The sequence below is a fragment of the Triturus cristatus genome, chromosome 11 (assembly GCF_964204655.1).
Source record: "Triturus cristatus chromosome 11, aTriCri1.1, whole genome shotgun sequence".
NCBI classification, from domain to species: Eukaryota; Metazoa; Chordata; class Amphibia; order Caudata; family Salamandridae; genus Triturus; species Triturus cristatus.
This window is the reverse complement of record NC_140594.1, coordinates 228,800,578-228,826,767: the sequence shown is the minus strand read 5'-3', so window position 1 is coordinate 228,826,767 and position 26,190 is coordinate 228,800,578. Positions and strand designations below refer to the sequence as shown.

Sequence of the window (26,190 nt, the reverse complement as noted above, 5' to 3'; positions counted from 1 at the left end):
AGGAGAAGAGCTCAGCCTACTGTTGCAGGACTTGCCTGCAGTCAGCCTGCTGTTGGGCAGAGAGGGTGCCTGAATCAGCAACTCCATCTACTGACCTATCTTTGGGACTGTAAAAGAGGAAGTCAGGGAGAGGTTCACTCTCGGTCTACTGATCCTCATCAGGGACCATTAACATGGTCACATCAGTCCTGCCACAGAAAAGTTTGAGACGGTACACATGGATCACCCTTCAGGGTGTCCAGCTAGAGCCCAGGTCTACCAAGTAGGTGATCTCGCTTTTCTTCTCTATGATAGGGTAAGGACCACTCCATTTGTCTTGAAGGGTGCTTGGTGCCACAGGCTCCAAAACCCACACCTTCTGCCCTGGTTGGAACTACACCAGTGCAGACATTTTGTCATACCAGACCTTCTGGAGCTCTTGGCGGCCTAAAGGTTTTTGGAAGATGTTTCCATGTACTCTGACATTCTGGAACAATATTGTGCTTGTCTTGGTCACCATAGTCTTGACTCAGTGGTCTGCCTTCTTTCCCAATTCTTGGTGAGAAATTAGATCTAGGTCTCCCAGATACTGATGCAACCTTTCATCAGTGCAATTAATTAACTAACATGTTTTCTTTCATAAACAGGTTATAAAGCCCAGCATAGTCATATACATAACGCCCAGTTAACCAACCATCTAGTGTTTTACTGAGTAGTCTATGAAGTCAACCCAGGAATGACTCAAAGGTTTTTGAGCCCCCCCAGAAACTAATTCTATATTCTTCAGTTGTGAGTCCAAAGCCCTCAATCAGGGTGCCCTTCATGAGGTCATAGGACTCAGCATCTGCACCAGTAAGGGTCAGGAGCCTGTCCTTGCAGTTACCAGTGAACAGTTCCGAAAGCAATGCTCTCAAGTGTGACTTTTTCACTTTTCTCATCCACAGGCCCTGTTAAAGGCTGTGAACCATTTTGTGATGTCATCACCTTCCTCAAATTTGGGGACAATCCATTTGGGGATTATAGGGTAATAAGAAGGTTCTTTGTCCCTAGGTATTATATTGCTACCACCATTTACGGGTGCCAGACCCAACCCAGCTCTCTCTTTTTCTAAAGCTAGCAGTCTATCCTCCAGGGCTAGTCTTTTGGCCAACCCTTTTAAAAGGATCTCCTCTTCATTGAGGCTGTCCTCAATGCTACTTAGGGTGCCTGTCCCACCTGTGTGGGATCTAGATCCCCTAACCACTACTTTTGAGAAGATGGGCACAGTGACCCCATCCTCTCTTTGTAGGTGAAGGGATAGACCCTCCTCATCATCACTACTTTCTCCTTCTGCAGGGTGTTTATCCTCCTCAGAAGGGTAGTTCTTGGCATATTCTGTCAAGAGCACCTGGAGCTGGACCTTGGTAGGATTGGGACAAGTTTTGATTGTTTTGAATTGACAGAGACCTTAGCTCTCCCATCTTGAAATAGAGGTAAGGGGTCAGGTCGAGCTACACAACCATATTCTCTGCATCCATTATTCTACGAACGCTTGGTGTATTTTTGAAAAGGGCAACAAAAAAAACTTCTAAGTACTTTTACCCATAACCACAGTAAGTTTTAGATTTCTAAAAATACTAAAGGGACTTACCCAAGGCCCTAACAAGACTTAGACATTTAGAAATAATTGTCAATTCAAAAATGAGTTGAACCTAAAGGCAATTTTGGATTTTAGTGGTGCGATCGGGTGTTGACTAAGTAGTCCAACAAATGCAAAGTCGAAGACCACACCGCTGATCCACTAATTTAGGATCCCTCTAGGTTGCAGAAGCCATCCAGCTGCGGTGCTTTCTTCTGGCAGGGCAGAGTCATGTCGGTACTCTATCATTGCGGTCGGGGTGTTTTTTTGGCAGCAGTGAATCACATCGACCTGTCGGTCTTCAACTGCTGCGATTCCTGTACCAGTGGACACTGGGGAGCAGAGCCTCTAGCCCAAAGGGAGGTTCTTGGCGATTTGGTGAAGGCTAAGAGGCCGACGGGTTTACTTGGAGGCCTTGCTGGGTTTCTGGAAGGACAGCAGGTCCAGTTATCGAACCAGTTCCTGGTCTTGCAGCGATCTTCTTCCATCTTCTTTGGTTTGTCGAATCTGAGGATCAAGGTTCAGGGGTGCCCCTAAATACAGAATTTAGGGGTGTTACAGGTACAGGCAGATGGTGCACAATGGGCTATTTGCCTTTAGGGTGACTACATACATAGAATGTCCCATCCCTTTGGGGCCGGGGTCATCCCCCTAACATGATTGGGTCAAATCCTTCCATTGAAGATTGAGGATTTTCTAAGGAGGGGTTCACCTCGGTCCAGGGCACCTTAGGGGTTGTCCTGATAGACAGGGGACACACCTCTCCTGACTACTCATTTTACCGCTGACCTTACTGCCAAAAGGGGGGCTTGGTCAAGGAAGCTGGCATCTCAAGAGGCCCTGGCTAGCATATAAAAGGGCAGGAAACCTTTGAGGCTCATCGCCCTGAATGCTCTTCCTGCTTGGGGGTAGGTGTGAAGCACTTCCATCTCAAGCAGCCTTTGTCTCTGACCCACAAGGGCTCCCACCTCAGGGGGTCAGAAATATGTGTCTGTGTGGCAGCCTGGTGCATACCAGTCAGCTGGACACGAGGTAGTTGGTCGTTTTTCCTGGCGGCATCTCTGAGTTGTCCTCTGAGTGCATTTTGTAATAAATCCAACACTGGCATCAGTGTGGCTTTAATATTCTTAGGAGTTCAATACCAAACTCCTTAGCATTCAATAAAGCCATCATGGAGCTTTGGAGTTCGTAATGACAAACTCCCAGCCCCTGTACTCAATATGACTCCACTACACTTACAATGTCTGTGAATGGCACAGACACTGTAGGGGCACACTGTTCATGCAGCTGTGCCCTCACTTGTGGTATAGTGCACCCTGCCTTAGGGCTGTGAGGCCTGCTAGAGGGGTGACTTATCAATGCCACTGTCAGTGGTTAGTGGGCATGGCACACATGGATGTGTGCCATGCCGACTCTTAAGTTTTGTCTGCATCATAACACACAGTCTGCAATGGCAGTTTGTATGTGTTTTGTGAAGGGTCTCTGAGGGTGGCATAATACATGCTGCAGCCCTTAGAGACCCTCTCTGGTACCTTTTACAAGGGCCATTCATATGAGCCAGAGGTGTGCCAATTGTGGAACAAAGGTACAGTTTAGGGAAAGGATACAGGCACTGGTAACCTGATTGGCAGGGACCCAGTGCACACTCAGTCAAAGTGCATGAGATATCAGGCAAAAAGTGGCAGGGGCAAACATGCAAAAAGGGACACTTTCCTACAGTTAGGTTTGGTCCTAGACCTCAAACAGGTACACGTTCACAGGTAAGGCAGCAGTGCAGGATCAGATGAAAAAAGAAATAACAGGATGCGAAGTGCACCAGTAAATATTAGATAAAGCCAACAACGCATAGTCCAGGAAATAACACAAAATGAATGATATTAAATTACACTTATTTGTGGGCTACGATAGAAGAAAGGAAGTGGCGCCTGAGTTGAAAGAAAAGAGATCAAAGGAAAGTTGTGAACTAAACTACAGAAGGTATGCACAGACCGTTGTGAGGGGAGATAACTATGATGGCGATGAAATGGTGGACCACATAGATGGGGAGGAAGCACGGAAGCAGGGCCGGACTCCCCAATCTGCCATGGCATTTCCGTGTTAAGCTGCAGGCAAAAGAGCAACTTTTGCAACAGGATGGGTGGACAAAAAAGCCCTCCTATTAGTAGTTCAGTGTGTATGGGTGTTTGAAATTTTATTTTTACTGAGGCTAATTTTGTCTTAACCTCAGTCGCTGATCGATACAGTGGGGAAAACAGTGTTTACGTTTACTGAGGCTAATTTTGTCTTAACCTCAGTCGCTGATCGATACAGTGGGGAAAACAGTGTTTACGAGGCAAGAAAAACAAATGTTGGATGAAGAAGATTGTTTGAGACACCTGCTCAAACAATGCTAGGGGAACTGCCAAGATACTTGCAAAGCCATGTGACTGGACTGAATAACCTCAATATGGTTGTGAAGATGTCCTATATGTACAGTTTGGAATATATTAATCTTAAACCGACTCGTAACAATATTCTTTATGTAAATATTTTCGGTGGATTTCACATAAGACCACTGTAAAAATAAGTAAATAGATTGTATAAATGTAAAGAGACAAGACATTAAAATCAATTTAAATATATGTTTATAATAAATGAATCAGACGACTCCTGAGAAGTACAACTTCATACCTCACTATCCAACAAATACTTTTGCCAAACGTCTGCAGTTAGTCCCAAATGTTCATCCGCCGCCATCTCAGGAGATACAATCATGTGGTTAACTAAAGCAGATAAATGGGTTCTCACAGTAGAAAGATGCCTGCAGTATGCCAGCCCTGGACAACAAAAAAGTAACAGAAACCATTAAAGTTGTAACCTGCAGAATGTCCACTGGAAATGTCATTTTCAATATCTGCTTCTCGTATGCACTCATCATAACTAAACTAAAATCAATTGCAGTTGCGCATTTTGAGATTAAGCAGCTGAAGTCGACATTTTTAAAACAGAACTCAGTAAAAACTACAATAGGAAGTATTTTCTACAATTTAGGTTAATCTGTATTCAATGTTTTTGATATTTTGGCCGGATTAGGGACCAAATGCAGCCCAGGCAAATTGTGTCACACCAGCGCCTATAATAGACATAACGAGCAAACCGGCTCGAACTCCGCTAGATTGGAACTGGGGAGAATAGTTTTGGAAGGTTAAAAAACGGCGCATTTAACAAGGTCTTTTGATCATGCATTGTCTTTTATCCTGCGTTCGTTTTCCAATGTATTCTTCCTTTCATCTGGTCTTCGTCTCATTTCCCTTTTTCTGCTCCACTTACTCTAAATGTCCCCTCCACTACGTTTCTCTCATAATAATGCTTCTATTTCCCTTCACCGCTCTTATTTCTGCTCCTTTGTTTTCTTATTATGGCTCTCTCATTCTGCACCCCTAGTGTTTACTTCCACCTTCGTCCTTTGCCTCCCGCCCCTTTCTCTTTCCCATCTCCTTTTCCTTGGTCCCTCGAAGAACAAGCATTTGCAATGCAATAGGTCTCACGTTTGTGGGAGTTAGAGCTACTGGTGTTGTAAATGACAATGTGCTTTGATTTGTTGTGGAGTGGATGTATGTGGTGTGGAGTGAAATTATGAGGGTTGGATTGGAATGGTTGGTTGTGGAATTGTGCGTGGTGAAATTGTATGGTGTGGAGTGGAATTATATGGCATGGTGTACAGTGGAATTATGTGGATAGTAATTATGTGGTATTGAGGGTACTGGAATTATGTGGAGTGTGATTGTGTGTCATGGAGTGTAATTACTTGGAATGGTATTTTGTGTTGTGGAGTGGTATTTAGTGGCGTTTAATTATGTGATGTGCTGTTGAATGTGGCATTATAGGGAATTTTGCGTTGTGGATTGGATGTATATAGTGTGTTGTGCAATTGTGTTGTGTTGTTGAAATTATTGATTTGTTGTCAAATTATGTGGTGTGGAATGTAAATGTGTAGAGTTGAATTTTGAGGTATGGAAGTGTGTGGCATTGAGTGAAGTTATGCTGACTGAAATTATATGGCATGGTTTGGAGTGTATTTGCGTGTTTTGTGTTACCAAGTTTAACAATGAAGAAATATAATTACAAACAAAGGTGGCCTTTCATTGTGCACAAATTCACATGATTAAAACAAGACTTTCACCCAAAAATGTCAGAAACGCACAATCGTCTCTTCAATTTCAGATCCAAACAAGGAGCTGCAAACAAAACATACACGTTCAACATGAGCAGGGAAGAAAAATAGTTCCAAGATCAAACACTTCAACACACCAGTGGAAACCTAGCAGAAATGTGAAATGTAGTGGCTTTAAAGCAGGAAATGTGCACATTTTTTAAAGCGTGTATGAGTAAGCCAGCAAGAATGACCAACAGAAGAGGTGTGCTTTGAGAAAGAAAGATGGATCAACAATAAAAACAAGGTAATGCAATGAGGTAGACTAAGGTAGATATGGTGGTGGGAAAAATACAGAGGAAGGAGGAGAACCAGCATGTAGCGTACAAGGGGAAAGGTTATCTTATTTTTCGATGTGCAAAGCTGGAAGGAGTGGGCAGACATTCAATGATGTATTTCTGACAGATGAAGACGGACTACAGAAGGAGGCCAAATGAAAAGGGAGCTGAAAGTGACCAGCGCAGAAATTACAATACAGAGCACACAAAGGATAAGGCTAGATAAGGAAAGGGAGCGGGCCAACAAGAAGAGTACTTCGAGACACCATGATGGTGTGGGAGAGAATCAGAAGTGGACTCTGTCCAAGATACTTCATACAAACAATTTGTCAGGTAGGAAGTTGGACTGATGTACTAGGAATACCCAGTGTTCGCAGGATAGAACAAAGTGAAGAATGCTTCCATGCAGAGACTTGTTTTGGACCTCATAATCACAGGTTCTGATTCTGCTAGGTCTACTCAGCCTTTCATTCCTTTAGGGTCAATTAAATTAGACTCTTGGCTTGGGGAACAATACACATCTGGTTTTTAGTGCCAAGCGACCCCTCAGGTCAAACATGCTCCTTACAAACATGTATAGAATGTTATGAAGCAGCACAGTAAGTGAATCTGTACACAGTGAAAGTACCAAAGAGTGCAAAGCTTTACAGCCATGAAGGTATGTAAAGTAAATGCTAAAGAAAGTTTGATAGATGTACTGTTTGAAATTGAGTGACAAACAGCATTTAGGGTAAAGGATAAAATGCCACTTAAAACTTGAAAATATTATCTGTGAGGAGGGTGGAGGAGTGTGTTGGCTATAAAAAGAAAGATATTAGTAATTACAAAAATGCAAAACAAAGATTATATCAAAACATTTACTTTAACTGAATTATGCAATTCTGTGGCTGCAGTGCTTTCTGCATGGTTATGAATCTGCTGCATCTCCCATCATCTGCCACAGAATTTTCATATGTTAACAAAAAAATAGTTTCTAGCTCAAATGGATAAAAAATTACTAATATCACAGCGACACATGCTGCTGAGTAGTAGAAGGCTCTCTGCAAAAGTTGACTGGTTAACTTCAATTTGAATATTGCTGTATTTTGAAAATAAACTGGTATTCATTGACTGAAATGTTTGGCAAGACAATGTTCACCTGAAAAAACATGACATATTTATGAAGGTAACGCCATTACAAAATGTGCCGCATTATATTACATAATTTGCCTCTCCTAGCACACAATTTAGTCAACCTTACTAAATAATCTGGACCTCCTGCCCATCATAATTCCAGTGGTCCTGCCTAAAGTTATTAGCAATACTTTCTGCAGCATTCTCAGCGGACGCTTGAAATTAATTCATGGTGCACATTATCAGCACTTTAAAATTTCATTAAAAAAGTAAAGATCTTTGTAAACGGAGTCATAAAGCGCATGCATACCAGTTCACAAAAACAAAGTTTGCATTGAGGGAATGTTTGACCTCATGGTCAGAAGGTTGAAAGTTGGCAGGGTCCACTCAGCCTTTCGTCTTTCTCAGGTCAGTAAATTGTGTACCTTTGAGTTGGGTACCAATCAACACCTAGGGGCTGATTACGATGGCAGGCAGATCGCCACCACCGGCTCGGCAGTGGCGATCCGCCCGCCATCAAAGGGTGATTTACCCACCGCCATATTATGATAGTGGTGGGAATCACTATTGTTCCGCAGCGGTCGGAAAGACTGACCTCCTTGGTTCCACAAGGCGGTCCTTTTCCGCCCACCTTGCAGAACCCGGAACCTGGCAATCAATGCGGCGGTGTAGTGATTACAATGGACCTCTCCACCTGTCTTTTTAAAGGCAGGCGGAGACTGTCTTTGGGGGGGGGGGGGGGGGTCAGCTGTGCACTGGGGGGGTACCCATGGAACCCCCCTCCATTTCCCAGCACAAGGTGGCAGGCACAGAGCAGTGCCTGCCACGTTGTGCAGGAAAATGCACAACATGGCCATTTCATATTGTGGCGGGTGCTGCAGCCAGCAGCAGCCGCCGCAATGTTAAATCGCCAGATGCGACCGCCACGGTGGCGGTCGCATCATAATCAGGGTGGCGGGACCGCCGCATGGGAGGCGGGCGGTCCCGTTACCGCTAGGGTGGCAGGCGGACTTTAGTCCGCCCGCCATCCTAATGACCCCCTTGGTATTTAGCGCCAAGATACCTTTAAGGGCAATGTTCACTTCGCAAATACTTATGTGTGGTGGTGTTCTAAAGCGGCGCGGTAAGGCATACTTTATCAATTAAAGTAGTGAAGAAGCAGACCTACACTTCCAAAGAGGGGGAATCGCACACCCGGTAACAGACTGTAAAATGTCTATGTCCTGCGATTAGTATGCATCTGTGAGCTCTTCGGTTGGGACCTCTATCAAGAGTCCCAATGACTAGTATTTCCAGAAGTAGTACGGTTGTACGGTGTGAGCATATGTGCCAATGTAAACGAAAATCTACACTTTTGTTTTTTAAGTAGACTCAATTTAAAACACGTTCGTTCACGCCAGCAATATAAAAACCCACTGAAGGAGAAAGCTGTAACAAAACCAAAATTGAGACATAAAACATTGCATATTGCTAATCAATTGTTAAGCATTAAAGACGGAAAATAATGTCGAAAAGAACACTTTCATTCATTGTGCAGCAGTGATCTCAAGAGAACGGATTAAGAGCAGCTGAAAATGAAACTACCAAAAAAGGGCAAGGCCTTTACTCTCTGTGAAAGTATGTGGAAGAAGTAAGAAACACTTCCCTTTCACTATGAACTTAATTTAGTAACTGTGTCTGGAGACTTGCATACAGATGGCTGAAATGAAACAACCCAGAAATATGGGTTTAAGAAATAAAAGTTATCGAAAGGCTTCAGGGCCATGAAGAGATATTAAATAAATGCTCTGTTCATTATAAAAGGCGTGGCCGGCATTGTGATCATGTGCGTGCGCCACGAAACACTACAGCTCAAACATTTAAAAAAATGCAATGCAAACATGTTATTCCATTACAAGCTACACAGGATGCAATTTTATAAAATTTCCTTTTGGACTAAAACAGATTAAGTCTGCAGAGGATCGCTGAAATTATCTCTTTCATGGCAAACCTCAATCTATGTCAATCAACATCCAAATTAGTGTGGCACTGGTGGACTGGGTCCAGCCTCAGGATCACAGACAGAATGAAATCCTGAAACATTCCATTTAGTTTAACATTTTCAGTACTGGACATGCATTGCACTAGTTGCATTCCTATAAAAAACAAGATAGAGCGATGCACAATATTTATTCTTCGAAGGCCAATGTTTTGCTTTCTTTTTTTTATTCTCGGGCACAAATTATTATTATTACAAATTATTATCATTATTAATATGCATTATTACTAAGACTAGTGCACAGATTCCCCGAAGGATAAAAACGACTCATGATAAATGTAATTACGCAACCTTTATCTTTCCTGGCTAGCATGATAGGGGTTGCTAATGAATAAGCCATGCCACTTTCAAAATAGAAAATAAATGAATACCCTACATCACTTGCCCAATAACTGAAATCAGAGTAAAGATGCATCTCTTGTTTTGAAATGCAGTCTATGAAGCAGGTCGTGATGCAACACATGAGTACAGAGCAATAAATATCCCCAAGGGTTCCTCGAAGAGGGTCTGACAGCAGCCCGTTCACTTCTTAAATGTCTTATTGATTAGCCAGGGCCTTTCAGAACCCAGAGGTGAGATTCCTTCAGCAGAAGGGATGTCTGACTAACAGAGACTGCCTGGAATGATGTGCCAGCGCCCTGCCCATTGCCCCTGAAGTGAGATGTGTGGGAGTTTCTGATGTTCTGCAAATTGAGCCTTCTCAGGAAATCCATTATTTTCTCATACATTCCTACTGAACTTACAGATTGCCACTTTTAAGGTGCAATTTTACGTAGAAAAACTGACATCCAAAATTAAACTTTACATTTCTGTTTCTCTCTGAAATGTTTTCTTATAAAAGCAGCTTCTAAAGCAAAACAAAGGAGTACTGAGCTAGGAGTATCTTGCAACAGTAATATCCACCCATCTCACCATTCGGAGTTGCAATGTAATTGTTCAAAAACAATGCAATGTAGTGAGGGAGCGACGTAAGAACCCACTACATTCTTCATTCAGTTCAAGGTTCGTCTACGGCGCAGTAATTATTTTGCCAGCAGATTTCTAGATCTAAGATTTGTATAATTTTGGGGGGAAATAAAAAGTGGAAGAAACGCATGTTACATATATTCATGTCACACGCACCTTCTCTGAAGAGGCGCTTAAGCCCTCTATGCAGGTCAGCACGCTGCTCCAAACCCCAAAGTTAGTTTTTAGGTCAACAATGCAATGTAGTGAGGGAGCGACATAAGAACCCACTACATTCTTCATTCAGTTCAAGGTTCGTCTACGGCGCAGCAATTATTTTGCCAGCAGATTTCCAGATCTAAGATTTGTATAATTTTGGGGGGAAATAAAAAGTGGAAGAAACGCATGTTACATATATTCATGTCACGCGCACCTTCTCTGAAGAGGCGCTTAAGCCCTCTATGCAGGTCAGCACGCTGCTCCAAACCCCAAAGTTAGTATTTAGGTCTCGCCTACGCAGCGCGCATGCGCCGCATAGGCAAAGAGACCTTTAGCGATCGCTTCGGCTTTTCAGCCAAAAACGTGCACGCGTTCCATTGCCTACAATGGTAACGCGTGAACGTCTGGAGATTCACTTGCGGGAGCGAGCGGCTGGCGCCATATGTTATCAATTATCACGGCGCCAGCCGCTCGCTCCTGCCAGTGAATCGCGCAGGCCCCCTCCTCTCTCCCCCTCCCCCTGCTGCCGTGCGAGGCGCGTGCGCTTGTGCTTGCTGTTTTCTTCTGTGCAGCTCGCTCACCTCCATGCCACCACAGAGACAGTCATTAGCATGGCATAAAAAAGTAAGTGCCTCCGCTAATCATCAATAGCTCTCATGCAGCTGTTCTGATTCTGCACACAACCTAATATTGTTTTTTTTAAACAGCGTGGCACACGGTGCTTTCTCTTATGTTTTTTTCAAACAGTCCGGCACGCCACACTTTGGCTTCAACAATGACAGCCGCAACTTTCTTTTCTTCTGCTGGCTATCCAAACTCTATCTCAGTCTTTCAGTCACTCATCCCGATGCCTCTCCCATTTCACAGCCCCCATCTCTCCCCATCTGACCCCATCCCGCTCCCCTACACCGACCCCCACCCATGCACTAATCATGAAACTTTGCAGAGGTCGCTCGCTTGCACAGGCTTTTCGGCCCTCTCCACGCTGACTTGTCATGGCAAAGCTGGTATGGCTGGTGGTCCTGCTTCACTCCACGCTTCAGCTTTAACAACGGCGACTGCACATTTCTTTTCTTCAGCGTGATTTGCCCAGCTCCATGCCACCACGGAGACAGTAATTTGCATGGCTCAAACAAGTAAGCGCCTGCGCTGGCCATTGATAGATGTAATGCAGCAGTTGTGATTACTGGCCGGGTTTACTCTATTGGAATACATTCTGCATGTGTTTTTGTGTGTATTCACTCCGTCATCTGTTAGTCATACCGCATATGTACTGTGTGTATGCGCGCCTTTTGTGACTGCTGTACATGCAGTCTCCTGTGTGAGTGTTTATGCGCCGATTGCTCTGGGTGCATGCCATAATCATTATGTCTTGTACTCTGCGTTATTCGTTGGCATGATGCATCTATGCCTAGAGAAGGGGAACAGGGTGATCTCTGTATTCTGTTTGCCCTCTTCATGTGTGCTATGTCTGTAAACTATGATTTCTCTGTATGCACACTGCGTGTATGTTAGTGCACAGTTACCTGCTGTGCCTGCACACAAAAGAAAACAGAAACCACGTTCTTTTGGGTTAAGGGTGTAGTTTCTAGTTCCCATGTTGCATTCTGGTACATGAAGTGTTGCCTCCAGTACCCCATTTTAAATGCAAGGCAAACAATTTGTCCGACAACTCAAATGCGCATGCATGGCTTTGGAACACTTTTTTTCTTTTAAATAATCACTCCACTGCGAACAAAAAACAATTAAAAAACATTATCATTTACAGCGACAATAGCTCTAACTTTCACAAATGCGACACCTATGGCATTGCAAATGCTTGTTTCAGTGGTTATTGTCGTCAAGTATAATCTATACACAGAGATAAATATCTTTCGCCATGACCACAAAGAAGTTAGCCAGAATGTGTGCAAAAGCAACATTAGCATTGTTTGTTACAAGACTCTGGGATTTAGTTATGACATGCTCAGAGTCACTGAGCACAGCTGAGCTGCTCGACAAGTATTCTGTATATTTACTCTGGTATTGTGTGTAGGACAGGGAAGAGGATTAACTAGCCTAAAGTGGCTTGCAGCCCAAATGAGTTCGAGTTTAGGACAGAAGGCGTGGACTGCCTGCTACTGAAAAACGAGAACAATAGAAGAAGGGAGGCCAGAAAGTAAAAGTAAAGATGTGAGGCACAGTACATAGAACAAAATATAAAAAAGAAGCAGACGAATACACACAGAAATAAGATGCAGAGCTTAGTAGAGGAAGAACACCACGAGAGAAAATACATAGAAAGAAATGGGGAAAAAAAGAAGACAGCCAAAAGAGAAATAGAAAACAAATACACAGACAAACAAAGGCAAACGGGCAACAGAAAAGTGGAAAAGCTGAACAAATATATTTAACAAGTGATTGGCTTTGCTAATTGGCTGGGTGTGGAAAACAGGATGGGAGGAAGGGAGGGTGAGTGCAAGTGCGAGTTAACAAGACGTTTCAAACAAGTCCTGGCTTTCGGTCAAAACCCTGTGATTCTGGACAAGTCATGTAATGTAACCAGGCTAGTTGGCGCAAAGTACAAATTGAAAAAAAAGTTCCCTGAGGTATAGAAGTGGTGTGTCCTCTGTACTGTGCTTTATAGCTCATTACTCTGTGCACGTTGACATTCATGCACTGCAAGAGTCTATTCCCGTGTTTAGCATTCTCCTGACAAGTGCGGCAGATGCTTTGCATAGAAACTTGCTTCACTCACTATATTACAAGAAAAAGTGTGTCGGTTTGCAATTGCAGGTGCTCCCTGTTTCCTTATGGCACAAGTTTCTCAAGAAACAGCAAGAATTTTGTTCACCTAGTCTCACCTTCCGCGTTAAAGTCCTGTATTTCGGGTTCTGCCTTTGTTATCCCAGGCTCCTGCACGGCTGCAGGAGCCGGTATCTGGCATGTTCAGGACACTCCAGCAACACAACTGCCAAAACCCTTAGCTACCTGCCCACAAACTACTTCTGTTGGAGTAAGTGTAGTATCGGAGCCGCAAATCAACAGGGGATGAATGGAATCATCGCATCGGCCATTTTCAAGGGGCATATTACGGTATGACAGAACTTTACATATTCTTAAAGTAAAACACCAAAAAGTATTTTTTTAAACGTTATTTTCACAAAACCCTAATGCTGTATGGAAATTATAGCTTCAATTTTCGTCGTGAATATAATTATAAAGCGCCCGTTGCATGGCTACTGGCAGCAGTCATTCAAAACGCCTTGCTCTTGTATAAGCTACACTTTACAAATCCAAAATGGTGATGAGATGGTGACGTTGATAAAGCCTTTATAAAGGGGGGGGGCAAATGAAAGAGAGCGAGAAAGAGCTGCAACAAACGGGCATGGGGTTAAAAGGTGCACGGCCTCCAAATTAAAATAATGAAACCTGCGATGGTATATATGGAAGCGGGCTTGTAGTCAAAAGGCGGTTAGCTTCCAAATTAAAATAACGAAATCCGCAATGGCGAAAATGAAAGCCGGCGTGTACTCAAAAGGCAGCGCCTCCAGTTAAAATAATAAAAACCACGATGGTGAAAAAGAAAGCAGTTGTGTACTTAAAAGGTAGCGGCCTCCAAATTAAAATAATAAAACACCCACTGGTGAAAATGCAAGCTGGTGTGTAGTTAAAAGGGAGGCGGCATCCAACAAAGTTTGTTTACACATGCATAACATGCTACCTTCTGTCAGCTGAGTGTCAAGCACATTTCACTCCAAAAGAACAAAAACACCACATTTCAACACATGAGCAGAGAAGAAAGAAAAATAGGGCACCTAAACCAACCTAAATAGACAGGAGGGAACAAGCACATGTAATAGGGCCAGTTGCCATGGAGGGGAAGCAAAAACAGAAGGGCAGACAAATACAGCCAATGCAACACTGATAATCGAGAATTTCAGAAGGGCACACAAAGGAACCAATGAAAGACGATGGGCGTGCTTTAAGCCCACAAAGGAGATACAGCATGTCTCAAAGACACAGAGCATGCGCTGCCTAGGCAAGACCTAAAAACCTTTTCTACAGAGATTTTACAACTATGTTTCCATTATTCTTAACTTCAGCCCTGAGACATGCATTAATTTTGGAATTTAATCCATCTCATCCCAGCAGCCAATGTACATTTAGGAACAGTAGACCTTTTCACTGACCACGCAAACAGGAGGAACTAATGCCATTATTACCCTTTCTGTCTTCCTCTGGATTTAAAAACAAACATACAACTACCTATTATTATGATAAAGAAAATCAATGGGATGCAGAGATCTTTTGTAAACTAAATGTCCACAAATTAAAACATTATTGCAGTGGAGGCTCAGCCTTCCATTCCTCTGATAAATGAAATTAGTGTCACTGAGTTAACGGCATCATCTGGCATGTATAAGCTATTTGAAGCTATTAAGTCTTTTGCAATAAAGCATTTTAAGAAAAGTTATTCTTCTTTCCAATAGAGCCACAGTGCAGTAAATACACTTTTTTTGAGTGTAGAATCATGTGGCATTTCATCTCTCTCAAGGACCCCGTTTGGAAGCTCTGACTAGCAGCCCTCCAAAATATCCTCAAAGCCCAGTATATTTCAACTGAAAGTCCTATGTGGATCAACTTACCAGGGGTGAAGGCTCACACACAGTGCAACTATAACATACACACACAGCTATTGATGCGATTGATAATTCATCCCCGTAAACCTAAAAAAATAGCAATGAAGTATATACATAATGTTACATGTTTTATTTTTCCCTCAGTCCCTGCCTGCGGATTGCTGAACATCAGAATCTGTCTTACTGGCAGCAACAGGTGAAGTGCTCCGTCTGCAGTTATTTGTTTTCAACATATCAAGATTTTTTATTGTGGTACAAAAATACACAAATGCGTGTGGAATGACAAGCCATGTGACGCAATTCTTACAGGAGCTTCATAAGGTCAGAGTGCGTTTGTCCGAGTGGGACAGATGCAGACATACATATATGCACACAAACGTTTTCAAATAATTTACATTATCTTACTTTGTGGACTAAGTAATAGGTCCAGTTTTACAGGCAGCTTCAACTTATGTTTACTGCCCTTGGCAGGGTCTGACGCCACATTGTGATTGACAACACCACTGTGCATGTGGCGTGGACCTCAGCCATTGGAGAGTAGCTGCATTATAGAGAAGAGAGGCTCTTTTGCAGCAGGCATTCCTCCTCTGAAACTCAGCTCTGCCCACCAAAGCGCTATTAGTATACAAACGGCACATTTCGGCCTAGTCGACTTATTTTGCTTGTATTTGTGTTTGAACCTGTTATTCAGAAGTACTGCACCAATACTAGACCCAGCGCCACATCAGACCCTCAGAATAACAGCAAAAAGAATAGCAGCACCAAAAGCTTGAACACATATTTGCAATGAGAGAGCAACAGAGGGTGCCCCAAGGTATAAAGGATAACCGGACTGCAGGGTACCAGCCCAACGGTATAGTGGCCGGTGCCCAGTATGGCCAGTCTGTCCATGCACATACTTATGTTTACAACTAACTGGGTGGTGCATAGTTTAGTTTAGTTTAGAAAATGAACACAACATTTATAACCCACATTTCCCCATCCCACCCTCACCCTGGGTCAGCCTAACCTCACTTAGGTAGAAAGGTCAGCTTCTCTCGTCTAGGCATCTCTCCCAACCCCTAGCTCTTACTTAACTACCATAAAATCTGTTGGGATATCAATTCAAAATGTTTTGTTAAGCTCCGTTATCCCCTTCTCCCAGTATCTGCCTGATGTAGGGCAACTCTTTAACCACCACCTACATCCTCTCCAACAATGAGCTCCTCTAATTTCCACAATTTAGAAAAGAAAAAATGCATTTTGTACACAAAGTATAAGAATCAGTGATGGGGAATTTTTCTTCCCTCAGTAACTAGACTTGGCCAGTTCAAGACACCTAGACACACATTGATAGTCATCAGATGACTCTAAATAGATTCTGAATTGTCACATATTCTGAGCACCAACATCAAACAACAACAAAAGGATAATTATAACAGTTCATCTAAGCAAATCTCTTTACTTGGAGTCTCATACTGGCAATCGTCAAAAGTAGAACTCTCTGATTCTCCCTCACTTTTTCTTCACACCTGTTACCACCCTGGATCCATAGATCTTACAGAGCATGGCCTCCTGCAATATCTAACAAGGTTCCTGGAGGATTTGCTCATAGATTTCTTCCTAGTTGGTCAAAAGATAAAACAATATTATCAAACAAAGACAAGAAACACACAACAAAAAACATACTGTTATATCAAATTATATTGCATCGGACCACATATATTACTAAATAAGTGCCAAACAAAATAACAGAAACTACACTGACACTCCTCATGAGTAAGATCCAACATAGACATAGTTCATATGTATCAATCCAAGGATCTATGAGAGGTGTAGACTCCTCTTAACTTGAGTAGGCTCACAATCCCCCCTTGCATAATAATGAGACCTGCAGAGCAAATCAGTTCTTCCACAAGCTATAAAAAAAGCACTATTATTCCTCACAAGGCAAAGTGTTGTATCCCATAACACGATAGCTGCACGTCGGTGATCATCACGGCATGGAAACACTTTCAATGCAGGTTTAATGAAAAGACAACACATGTCCAATCACACACCTACATGATATAATGTGGTACCTAGCAGATAAGTTTGTCAGCATTCCACATAAAGGCAGTAAGCGCTGTACAACTGCTATAGTGCAATAAAATGTAATCAAGCAAATGACAGAGAAGCTGCATAAATTTGCACTGCTTTAGAACATTTTTGTTTTGGTGCTTGGGCACTCTTGTGCCAGTGAACTATACAGGAATTTGAAGTTCTTTCATTATCCTTGGATGCAAAATTAAGTTAAATTCTACGTGGCCATTGGATGCAATTATCCTGTTACTCAATAAACTCTAACTTAGATTATTTTCATAGGAAGATAAAATGGACTCTTCCAATCATAGTCACTCCCCTATTCATGTGGGTCACAGTAATGTGATTTTACCCACCCACCTCCATTTCACTTTCAATAAAGTAATGGCAAAGTAAATGGAAAAACAGACTTTATCGTAATTGTATTACACTTTCTTACATCAATGTGCCTTAAGTCACACCATTGATAACTGTGGAGGGTACATCTGTAACTCTAGACCTTTTCTAGGCAGAGGTGGAGTATTGATATATTTGGTGTCAAGAGTATTTTTTGACCTTTTGGGAGTATTGGAATTGTTGGAGGATGCTTGCATACTAGAAGTGCCCATCTTGTTGCCCAAGTACTGTTGTATTTTTCTTGCATTACACATTGTACTTTTTTCTACGTTAGCCTTATTGTGCAAGTTATAGGCTGCTTTCATTTTGCACGTTACTACATAGTGCGCTTGTTATTGTGCCATGTTGTATTTTCACACAGAACCTGCACATGTTTACATGTTTTATTCTTGACAAGGTCAGATAACAGTGCCCCTTGTTACTCTCTCTGGCCAGACACTAACACCTAGACATAACGAGAGAATGCAGCTGTTGTTTGTGAACACACATCTAGTCATATAACTAAGGACAGGGGTTCTGAAAAACACACAATGAGCGAAGGTCCTGGGGCAAGAGTGTTGAATCAACTGCTATGTAGAATATCCACCTATATATGCTAAGGTACAGTGTCTGTCACTAATCCCAGAGATTTTCTATATATAATTATTCAGCCTCAGTAGAAAAGGGGGGGGGGGAGATTTAGGCTTATCTGTCTTATAACATGACAAGGCTTTTTATGATATATGGTTTGATAACCATGCTAATGATATTTTTGGTATGCATTTGTATTCTGTTTGCGATGCAAAAACAGCATCTTAGATCACAATAGTTTAAATAAAATTATAAAGTTCCTTTGTGTTGCTTGTTTATTTTATTGTGAACAAGTACGAGTGAAAGAGCAAAAGGGTGTGTCCTGTTACCGCGATCCCTGAGAGGGTTGAGAGGGTTGTGTTTTCTGGGGTGCCAACTCATTTCTCTGGAAAGGATAGGAAGACAAGAGAACAACTATAGTTAGCCAGACTCTGGTTCATAGATACCAAGGTGGTATGGTGAGTCAGTCCCTACATGCTGATGTTCTGTGGTCCAAAGCTTAGTTCCGTTCCTGAGCAGATTCCCTGCAACAATACAATTTTAAAGTAACTGGGTGTATCCATCTGGTCTAAATGCCTTGAAAGCAGCACTATCATTTTAGCAAATCCTCGACATCTTCATATGAAAAATCATGTTATCCAGAGAAGCAAACTGGACACAAGTGATCTAGGGCATTCTAGCCAGTATGCACAAAGTCCAGGTTCCAGCGGGTGTGGCTTAGGAGCTCATGGAGTAAAACATGCTCCGCTGTAGCTTCGGACTACCGCTGCCTCCCTAAGATACCAAAAGCATCGGGCCATGATTGCATGCCACCGAAACGGTGGGGGCACCTGCTTCCTGTGTCCCACCTCTGAGGAAAGGCTATTGGGCATGAAAGAAGCAGCTCCAACCGCATAACCACAGGCCACCAGCGGCAGCCTCCTTTGCTCTGCCTTCCGAGCCATCTGGTCTTTTCTGATGCCACCCCTGCTGGGATCGGCTTTCGAAATAAAACATGAGGTGAACCACCCGTGTCGGCTTCTTTGCCCCTCTAGTGCCTGGGGCTCCCTAGCGGCGCTTCCCTTCTGCAGGTGCGGCTGATTGTGAGGGCCCAACATTTTGCGACCGCATGGAGCCCACCTTCTGCTCTTCCCAGCACTGGGGTGACTCTCACTGTCATCGGACGTGCTGGACACGCTTCTGCTTGCGGGCCCCCTTCATTTGCATCCCGCCAAGCCCAGCTGCCCTATGACAACTGAAAAGATGGCGCCTGCCTCCGGATCATCTATCGTGACAGAGGCATACAGATAGCCTGCTGACCAGGCTTGGCGCTGCCACGACCTCACCCTCTAAATCCACTCTGGTGAGTCTTCAGGTGGCAAGCGCAAGCCGGGTAAATGTCCCCCTGCTTCCTATTTGGGATTCCTTGGGGCCTACCTGGTGGATGGTGTCGTGGCTGGCCCAGGCATCAAAGAGGAAGAAAATCAAGCAGCGGATCAGTGGCGACGCTGCCCTCTGCTTACTCCCAGACTTGTGACTGTCAGTTGCCTCGCTCTGGGGGCCCTGTTCATTGGTGACATAGCTCTAGCAAAGTGGGTGTATGATTTCGTCCTCTGCTCCTCCCCAGATCCTGCCAGCATCAACAAGAGGCCCCTATCCTATTGTGGGTCTAACCACACTACCTTGCCAGGCCTAGCTGTTTTCCTACCTGCTCCTACAGGAACTGTGGAGATGCGGACGCCGCATACGGAGTTTGGCAGCATCTGGGCATTGTGATATGTCTACTACAGGGACCATGTCAAGTTGCCACCAGCGACGTCCCTGCTTGGTGAGACGGAGTAGGGGGCTCACCTTGGGACCTCTGGCTTGTGTCTGGCCTTGGAGACAAGTGTTGACCCACTCGCAGCCCCCCTGCTCCGCGCGTTCTCGGTCTAGTGCTCAAAGCAGCCTTTAGGGGAGGGGCACTGCCGCAGCCTACAACACCTTCAAATTAACTGTCTACAGCGACTACTCTGGGCCCACAAGTCCTACACTTGTGTTGAAGGCTTTGGGGAGATTCTTTGGCTTGACTGACCAACAAACTTGTCTGCAGTGGGGCCCTCACAGGGCCAGAGGTAAGGAACAAACTGTGAGGTGGGGGGGCGACCTCTCCGACCTCCCAATTCAACTGCTACTGAACCTGTGGTGAGCCAAGCTGGGTTGTTGAGGTTTTCTCTACCCCCCTCCCCTTTGACGCACTGCCTGGACAGGACTTCCCTGGGGCCCCATCAGGGATGGAAGCCATCACCCACCCAACTAACAGGCTCTGAGCAATGGCCCTGGATCCTCCTATATAGCACCTGAATACGTTGTATACTCTTGGGTGCGCTTTCACTGGTAACCACAGCTTCATTGGACCCTTAGGAGGCACTCAACACACAATCTCTTTGGGCACTAGTTCCTCCTCTGGCCTTGGGATAGTTCTCATCAGGGAGTCGGTGACTGCACCTCTGGTCTGCGGTATCTACTAAGCCCCCACACTTTCCACGAGCAGATAACATGCCTTGTGGCAAATCAGTTAAAGACACACCCGCTGGGTCTGCCAGGGACAATCCAGTCACCCCGCTTTGGAACCAAGCGCCTTTTCCTGACATGGATTCTATGGTCTAGCCTGCTCTCTGGTACGGCCAGAGACACTCCACCGATACCGTTCACCCAGGCCTACATGGACCATTTCTTGCAGGAACTCCAAACTGAAATTGGCTCCCTCAAAAGAGATCTCAAATCCTGCATTTAGGACATCCGGCGTGAGGTCACTTACATGGGAGGGCGAGTGGATGCCCTGGAAAGCTCAATGAATGCTCATATAGAGGACCAAGAAATTCTCTGGCGAAGGTTGACTGCACTGGAGGAGCAGCAGAATGAACTACAAATGAAGCAGGAGGACCTAAAAACTAAAAGCCGACAGAAGAACATCCGCATCAGGGGTGTACAAAAGAGGGGCAGAGGGTAGCAAAATCATGGCATCACTGCTGAGTTCCTGAATACCATCCGCTGTGACGACAAGTCTCTCCCCCAGCGCTGGATAGAGCCCATCGTGTGGCCTTACCTGCAGGAAGATTAGATTCTGTCCCAGCCATCCTGACAGAGGTACATTTTTGAGTTGAGAAAGAGGCCATTCTGAGAGGGCCGCGGAGCAAGGCAGATCTCATCTTCTGTGGCCACACTATCCAGCTATTTCAGGCTTGTTTCCCTGTCATCCTCTGAAGTCGCAGGGACTACCGGTCAGTTACTGGCAAATTGTGGGAGCTTAACATTCGTTACCAATGGGGCCATCCATTCGCAATCATGTTCACTTGAGGGGAGGCGAGGAGTCATCCACTCCCTGGCCGAAGACAAAAAACTTCTCAAGCTCTAAACAGACCCACATCGCCTCATCGCCCGCTTGCACCACCTTCCTTGAATCTTTACAGCCTATTTGGTCCTTCGTGCCAGCCCGCTGCATTGATAAAAACCGCAAAGTTGCGGCCTCCCAGAAAACAGAGGGGGACATTATCCAGCACCCCGGCGACTAGGAAAAGCGACCGTTCCCAGCACCATCGGCCATGAGCTTTTATGACTTTGACTTTTGTTTTCTTATAGCCTACCCTGGGAAACCTACAGTATGGTCAATTTACCCAGTATGTCCTCAGCCTCATGAGCACGGTATACAGCTTCCAGGAGTATACACCGACATGACTGACACATGCGTTTCTGTCCAATAGCCTGGAACTGGAGAGAGCATATTGCACTGGTGCACCCTCCTCTTTCTAGCTCTCCGTGCCCCCACTCCGGGCATCTCTTTGGCCTTGAAGGAACATGATCATTCAGTTGGCCTACTTCTTCTCCCTAATCGATTCTTGTTCTGGTCTCTGCTAGCTGCAGGGATCTGGAGCCATTGGAGGACAACATCAACATGGTGACTTTCCTGCTCTGCAGTGGAATGTATACCTTGCTGTCCAATGGTTGGTCATTTCCGATTGAAATCCCTCCTCGATTCGCACCTCTGGAGAGTGACTTCTACGTTGTGTCCAGCGTATTTGTTTGCTGGTTACATAAGTCCTCAGGATATTTGTCAGTTCACTGCAGCTTTTCTTTGTTTCAGGTTGAATGCTTCATCGGGGGGAGGATCCTCAGCTGTCTCTGAGCACGCACTGCACATACCTAATCCCTAGTAACACTTATATCTTCCTCCATGACCCTACAGATACCCAAGCTGTTGAAGTAGTTCCACCCTCCACCCTACCTTGGTCAGCGCCCTATAACCCAGGAGGTTTTGCTCCCTCGTGCCGTTTCTAAAGCTCCTCTCAGGAACACCCTTGCATGCTTAGCTGATAACACCATCATTACATCACACCCTTCACGCAATGGCTGTCGTACAACACACTAAGCTACCTTCACACAATACAAGTGGATTGAATTTTCCTAATAAGAGACAGAATGTATGGCAATATCTCCTTTTGCAAGACCCCGGGGTCATCTTCCTCCAGGAGACTCACCTCCTGAGGGAGGATGCCCCTCGAATGTTTCACCCGAAATACCCTCAACACTTCGGCGCACACACCACCACTAAGGAGTGACCATCATGTGTAAGGCAGGCATCTGCACTAAGATACTGAATACAGTGCGGGATGTTAATGGTTGCTAGGTGAAACTTAGCCTTCAACGGATTTCCCATCAATTCATGCTTCTTAATGTCTTTACCCCGAATCAGGCACAAAACCTTTTTCTTAGAACACTATTGCGGGAACACCTGACTAACGAGGGTGGTCACAGCTAGGGGTGGAGACTTGAATTTGGTATAAGTCCTTGAGCTAGACAGTACTGCTACTTCCTTCTAGGGCACAGGGGCGATGTCTGCAATACTCAAAAGAGATCTTACGGACCTGGGCCTAGCGGATGCATGGCTCTACAGGCACCCAGACACCCGTGACTTTTCCCTTTACTCGCACGTACACACATCATACTCCCACATATATCACTCACTCCCTGAGCTAGAAACTGTCACCATCTCGTGCATATCTATCTCTGATCACGCTCATATTGAAACTGTGTGGAACAGGAACGGGAGCTCACGGTGGGGCCAGTCAGGCTGGCGATTCCCTTCGCACCTTCTCAGAGACCCGGTGGATGTGGCTGAGATCCAAAAAGGGATCACGGACTAATTCGACCTCAATGACCTTCCAGGGACCCTGGTCCACACCCTCTGGGATGGTTTTAAAGCCACTATCAGGTGAGTGATATCTTCCATTGCTATAGAGGGAGGGAGGGAGGGAGGGAGGGAGGGAGGCAGGGAGAGGCAGGGAGAGAGAGGGAGAGAGATGGAGAGAGAGGGAGTGAGAGAGAGAGGGAGAGAGGGTGGGAGGGAGGCAGGGAGAGAGAGGGAGAGAGAGAGAGGGAGAGAGAAAGAGAGGGGGAGAGAGAGAGGGGGAGAGAGCGATAGGGGGAGAGAGAGATAGGGGGAGAGCGAGAGAGAGGGGGAGGGGGAGAGAGAGATAGGGGTGAGAGAGAGGGAGAGAGAGAGAGAGAGAGAGAGAGACAGAGAGAGAGAGACAGAGAGAGAGCGAGAGCGAGTGTCCAGATTGGTGGAGGCAGGTTTGATTTTGGAGATTAAAGCTCTGGAGCGCCTCGATCCATTCACCCCTCCAGACGCAGTAAGAGACAGTTGGCCATGTTACAAGGCCAGCTGCAAACACATCGAAAGAAAAAAGCAGAGAGGTCCCTGCTTGCTGTGAAACAATGTTTGCACGAAGGGGGGGACTAAGTGGGGGCACTCCTAGCCCACAAATTAAGCCAGCAGCACGCTTGTACGCATATAGCTATGACTAAGACAGGAAACGAGAGCTGGGCTACTGCTGAACTGGCTTATATACTCCTAAGTTAGCTTTTGTGCCTGGAATCCTATTGACTCGCACCATACTGAACTTCTGGAGGCCACTATTACTCTTGCTTTCTCTTCTGAAACAAGCCTCACCCCGATGATGGCGGAAGCAGGGATTGCCCTAATCCCCAAACACGGAAAAGACCCCTCTCTCTGCGCTTCCTATCACCCTATTGCGCTTTTATACACGGATGCAAAGATTTCCACCAAGATCTTTGAGATTTGTATGGAGTCACACCTCTCTGGATTGATTGAGCCCGACCAGGTTGGCTTCATCCGTAATCGACAGGGGGGCGGATAACATCTATCGGATTGCCCACTTGGTGGAGAAATCTTATCACCATAATATCCCTGCCTGCCTTCTCGCGCTTGATGAGAAGGCTTTTGACAGGGTTAGTTGAGTGTTTCTCAGAGCAGTGCTTGGAAAGACCGGCCTTGGGCCGGGCCTGATATCCTGTATTATGGCCCCCTACAGCCACAGCGCGAGACAGCATTGAAATTGAGGACACGGTGGTACTATACGTCGACAAACCTCTGCACCATTTATCGCACCACATCTGATCTTTGCTGGCGCTGTAATTTGGCTCCTAGAGATTTTCAACAGATATGGTTGTTGTGCTCTGTCATTACCAGCTACTGGAAAGAAATTCTAGGCCACAATAAAGGTGTGCTGGGCTTCCCACTTCCTAACTCCTACACTACAGTTGTTCTGGGCATTCACCACCTGGTGCCATTTGTCCCAGTTGGGCCTAGAAAGAAACACTACCATTTTACATGCACACTGTTTTTTTCCTAAATTGCCTTTACTTTCACAAAATGACTTTTGACACACATTCGCATCCATGAAAGAGCGGATTAGTGGCCATCAAACTATACTTGCTTACAAAATCAACTTCGCAAAAACACTATCAAGATACCTTAATGAACTTCTCACAGACATTTTCATGATACCTTGAACATCACGTACAAGGTCTATACATACATTGTGCAAATGCAGTTGTTTATTTTCACCCATGCAGCAACAGAGCTATCTATAGCACATAAACACTGACGACTTGATTAGAATATCGGCCCAGGGCAAGGATGCTTTCTGTTATAAATAAACAAGCATTTACGGCTTGAGCCGGAGGAGCACTTGCTGTCATTTTCAAGGTCACTGCAAGCTGAAAGCCCAGCTGTTGGCTGATCCCTTGACAAGGAATGCCCAACTTGTGACCACAATGGGGACCTACATTCTTTCCCTCCAGGGGGGTTTCTGGCAGAGCACATACATACACCCTAGGCATTTATGTTACGGGATGCATATTAGGAATATATATATATATATATATATATATTCACTTTAAAAACCATAGGTTTCACACATGTTATAGTTAGGTGGATATTTCACTCGTAAAAAACCAATGAAATTCCCCCGTTATAGTTAGTTCAGATAACTATAACTCGCGCGCCCGCAATGCACTGCTGATGACGTCACATATTACATCACTCATGACATGGTCAGTGACATCACTCATGACATCACTCATGACATCATCCTTGTGATAGAGTGGCGGTTGCGCGAGTTACAGTTATCTGAACTAACTATAACGGGGGAATTTCATTGGTTTTTTACGAGTGAAATATCCACCTAACTATAACATGTGTGAAACCTATGGTTTTTAAAGTGAATTTGCAAGGTTTTTTAAATGCTAATTCCTAACTATAACGTGTATGAAACCTATGGTTTTTTCAGTGAATTTGTACGTTTTTTTAAATGCTAAGTTATGAATGTATTATTATTTTTTTATATATTTATTTTACAATAAACTACGTATTACATTTTTTTTTTGTTTTTCGCACCCCCGCGATTTAAAAAAAAAATATATATATTTTTTTTCTGCCTTCGGGGTCCTTCAGGACCCCCTGACAAAGGCTAGGGGGTCAGGAACTCTCTACCCTGCCCCTTTTTCACATTCGCCACCTTCCTTTTTCACTCTCGCACTTCAAACAAACAAAATGGCGGCCGACACTTCCTGATTTCGACCGATTCGAACGTTGACTAACATGTAATCACCAATCAGAATTACACTCGCGCATGTTAGGGTGCTCGCACGGTGCGCGCACGGTACGCGCTTATAGATATTTATATGCTTTTAAATGCTATTTTCTCAGGAACTACTGAACAGATTGACACCAGACCTGCAAAAGGCACTTCCCTGACCTGAGGACTACCTCTCTGCCAAATTTCAAGTAATTCTGTTCAGCCGTTCGGGCTGTACCTTCGACTAAAGGTCCTATG

The 26,190-nt window shown here is 44.6% G+C and overlaps 1 protein-coding gene across 2 annotated transcripts in view; it reads right to left on the bottom strand.

Moving 5' to 3' along the window:
* The window catches only part of SGSM1 (small G protein signaling modulator 1), a 1,300,548-nt gene that overhangs the window by 213,406 nt on the left and 1,060,952 nt on the right, over window positions 1-26,190 (bottom strand). For both annotated transcript variants that reach the window (XM_085636109.1, XM_085636110.1), the window contains one exon: window positions 4,268-4,413. In XM_085636109.1, the coding sequence (XP_085492235.1) occupies window positions 4,268-4,413 (146 nt within the window). The remainder of the gene's footprint in view (window positions 1-4,267; window positions 4,414-26,190) is intronic.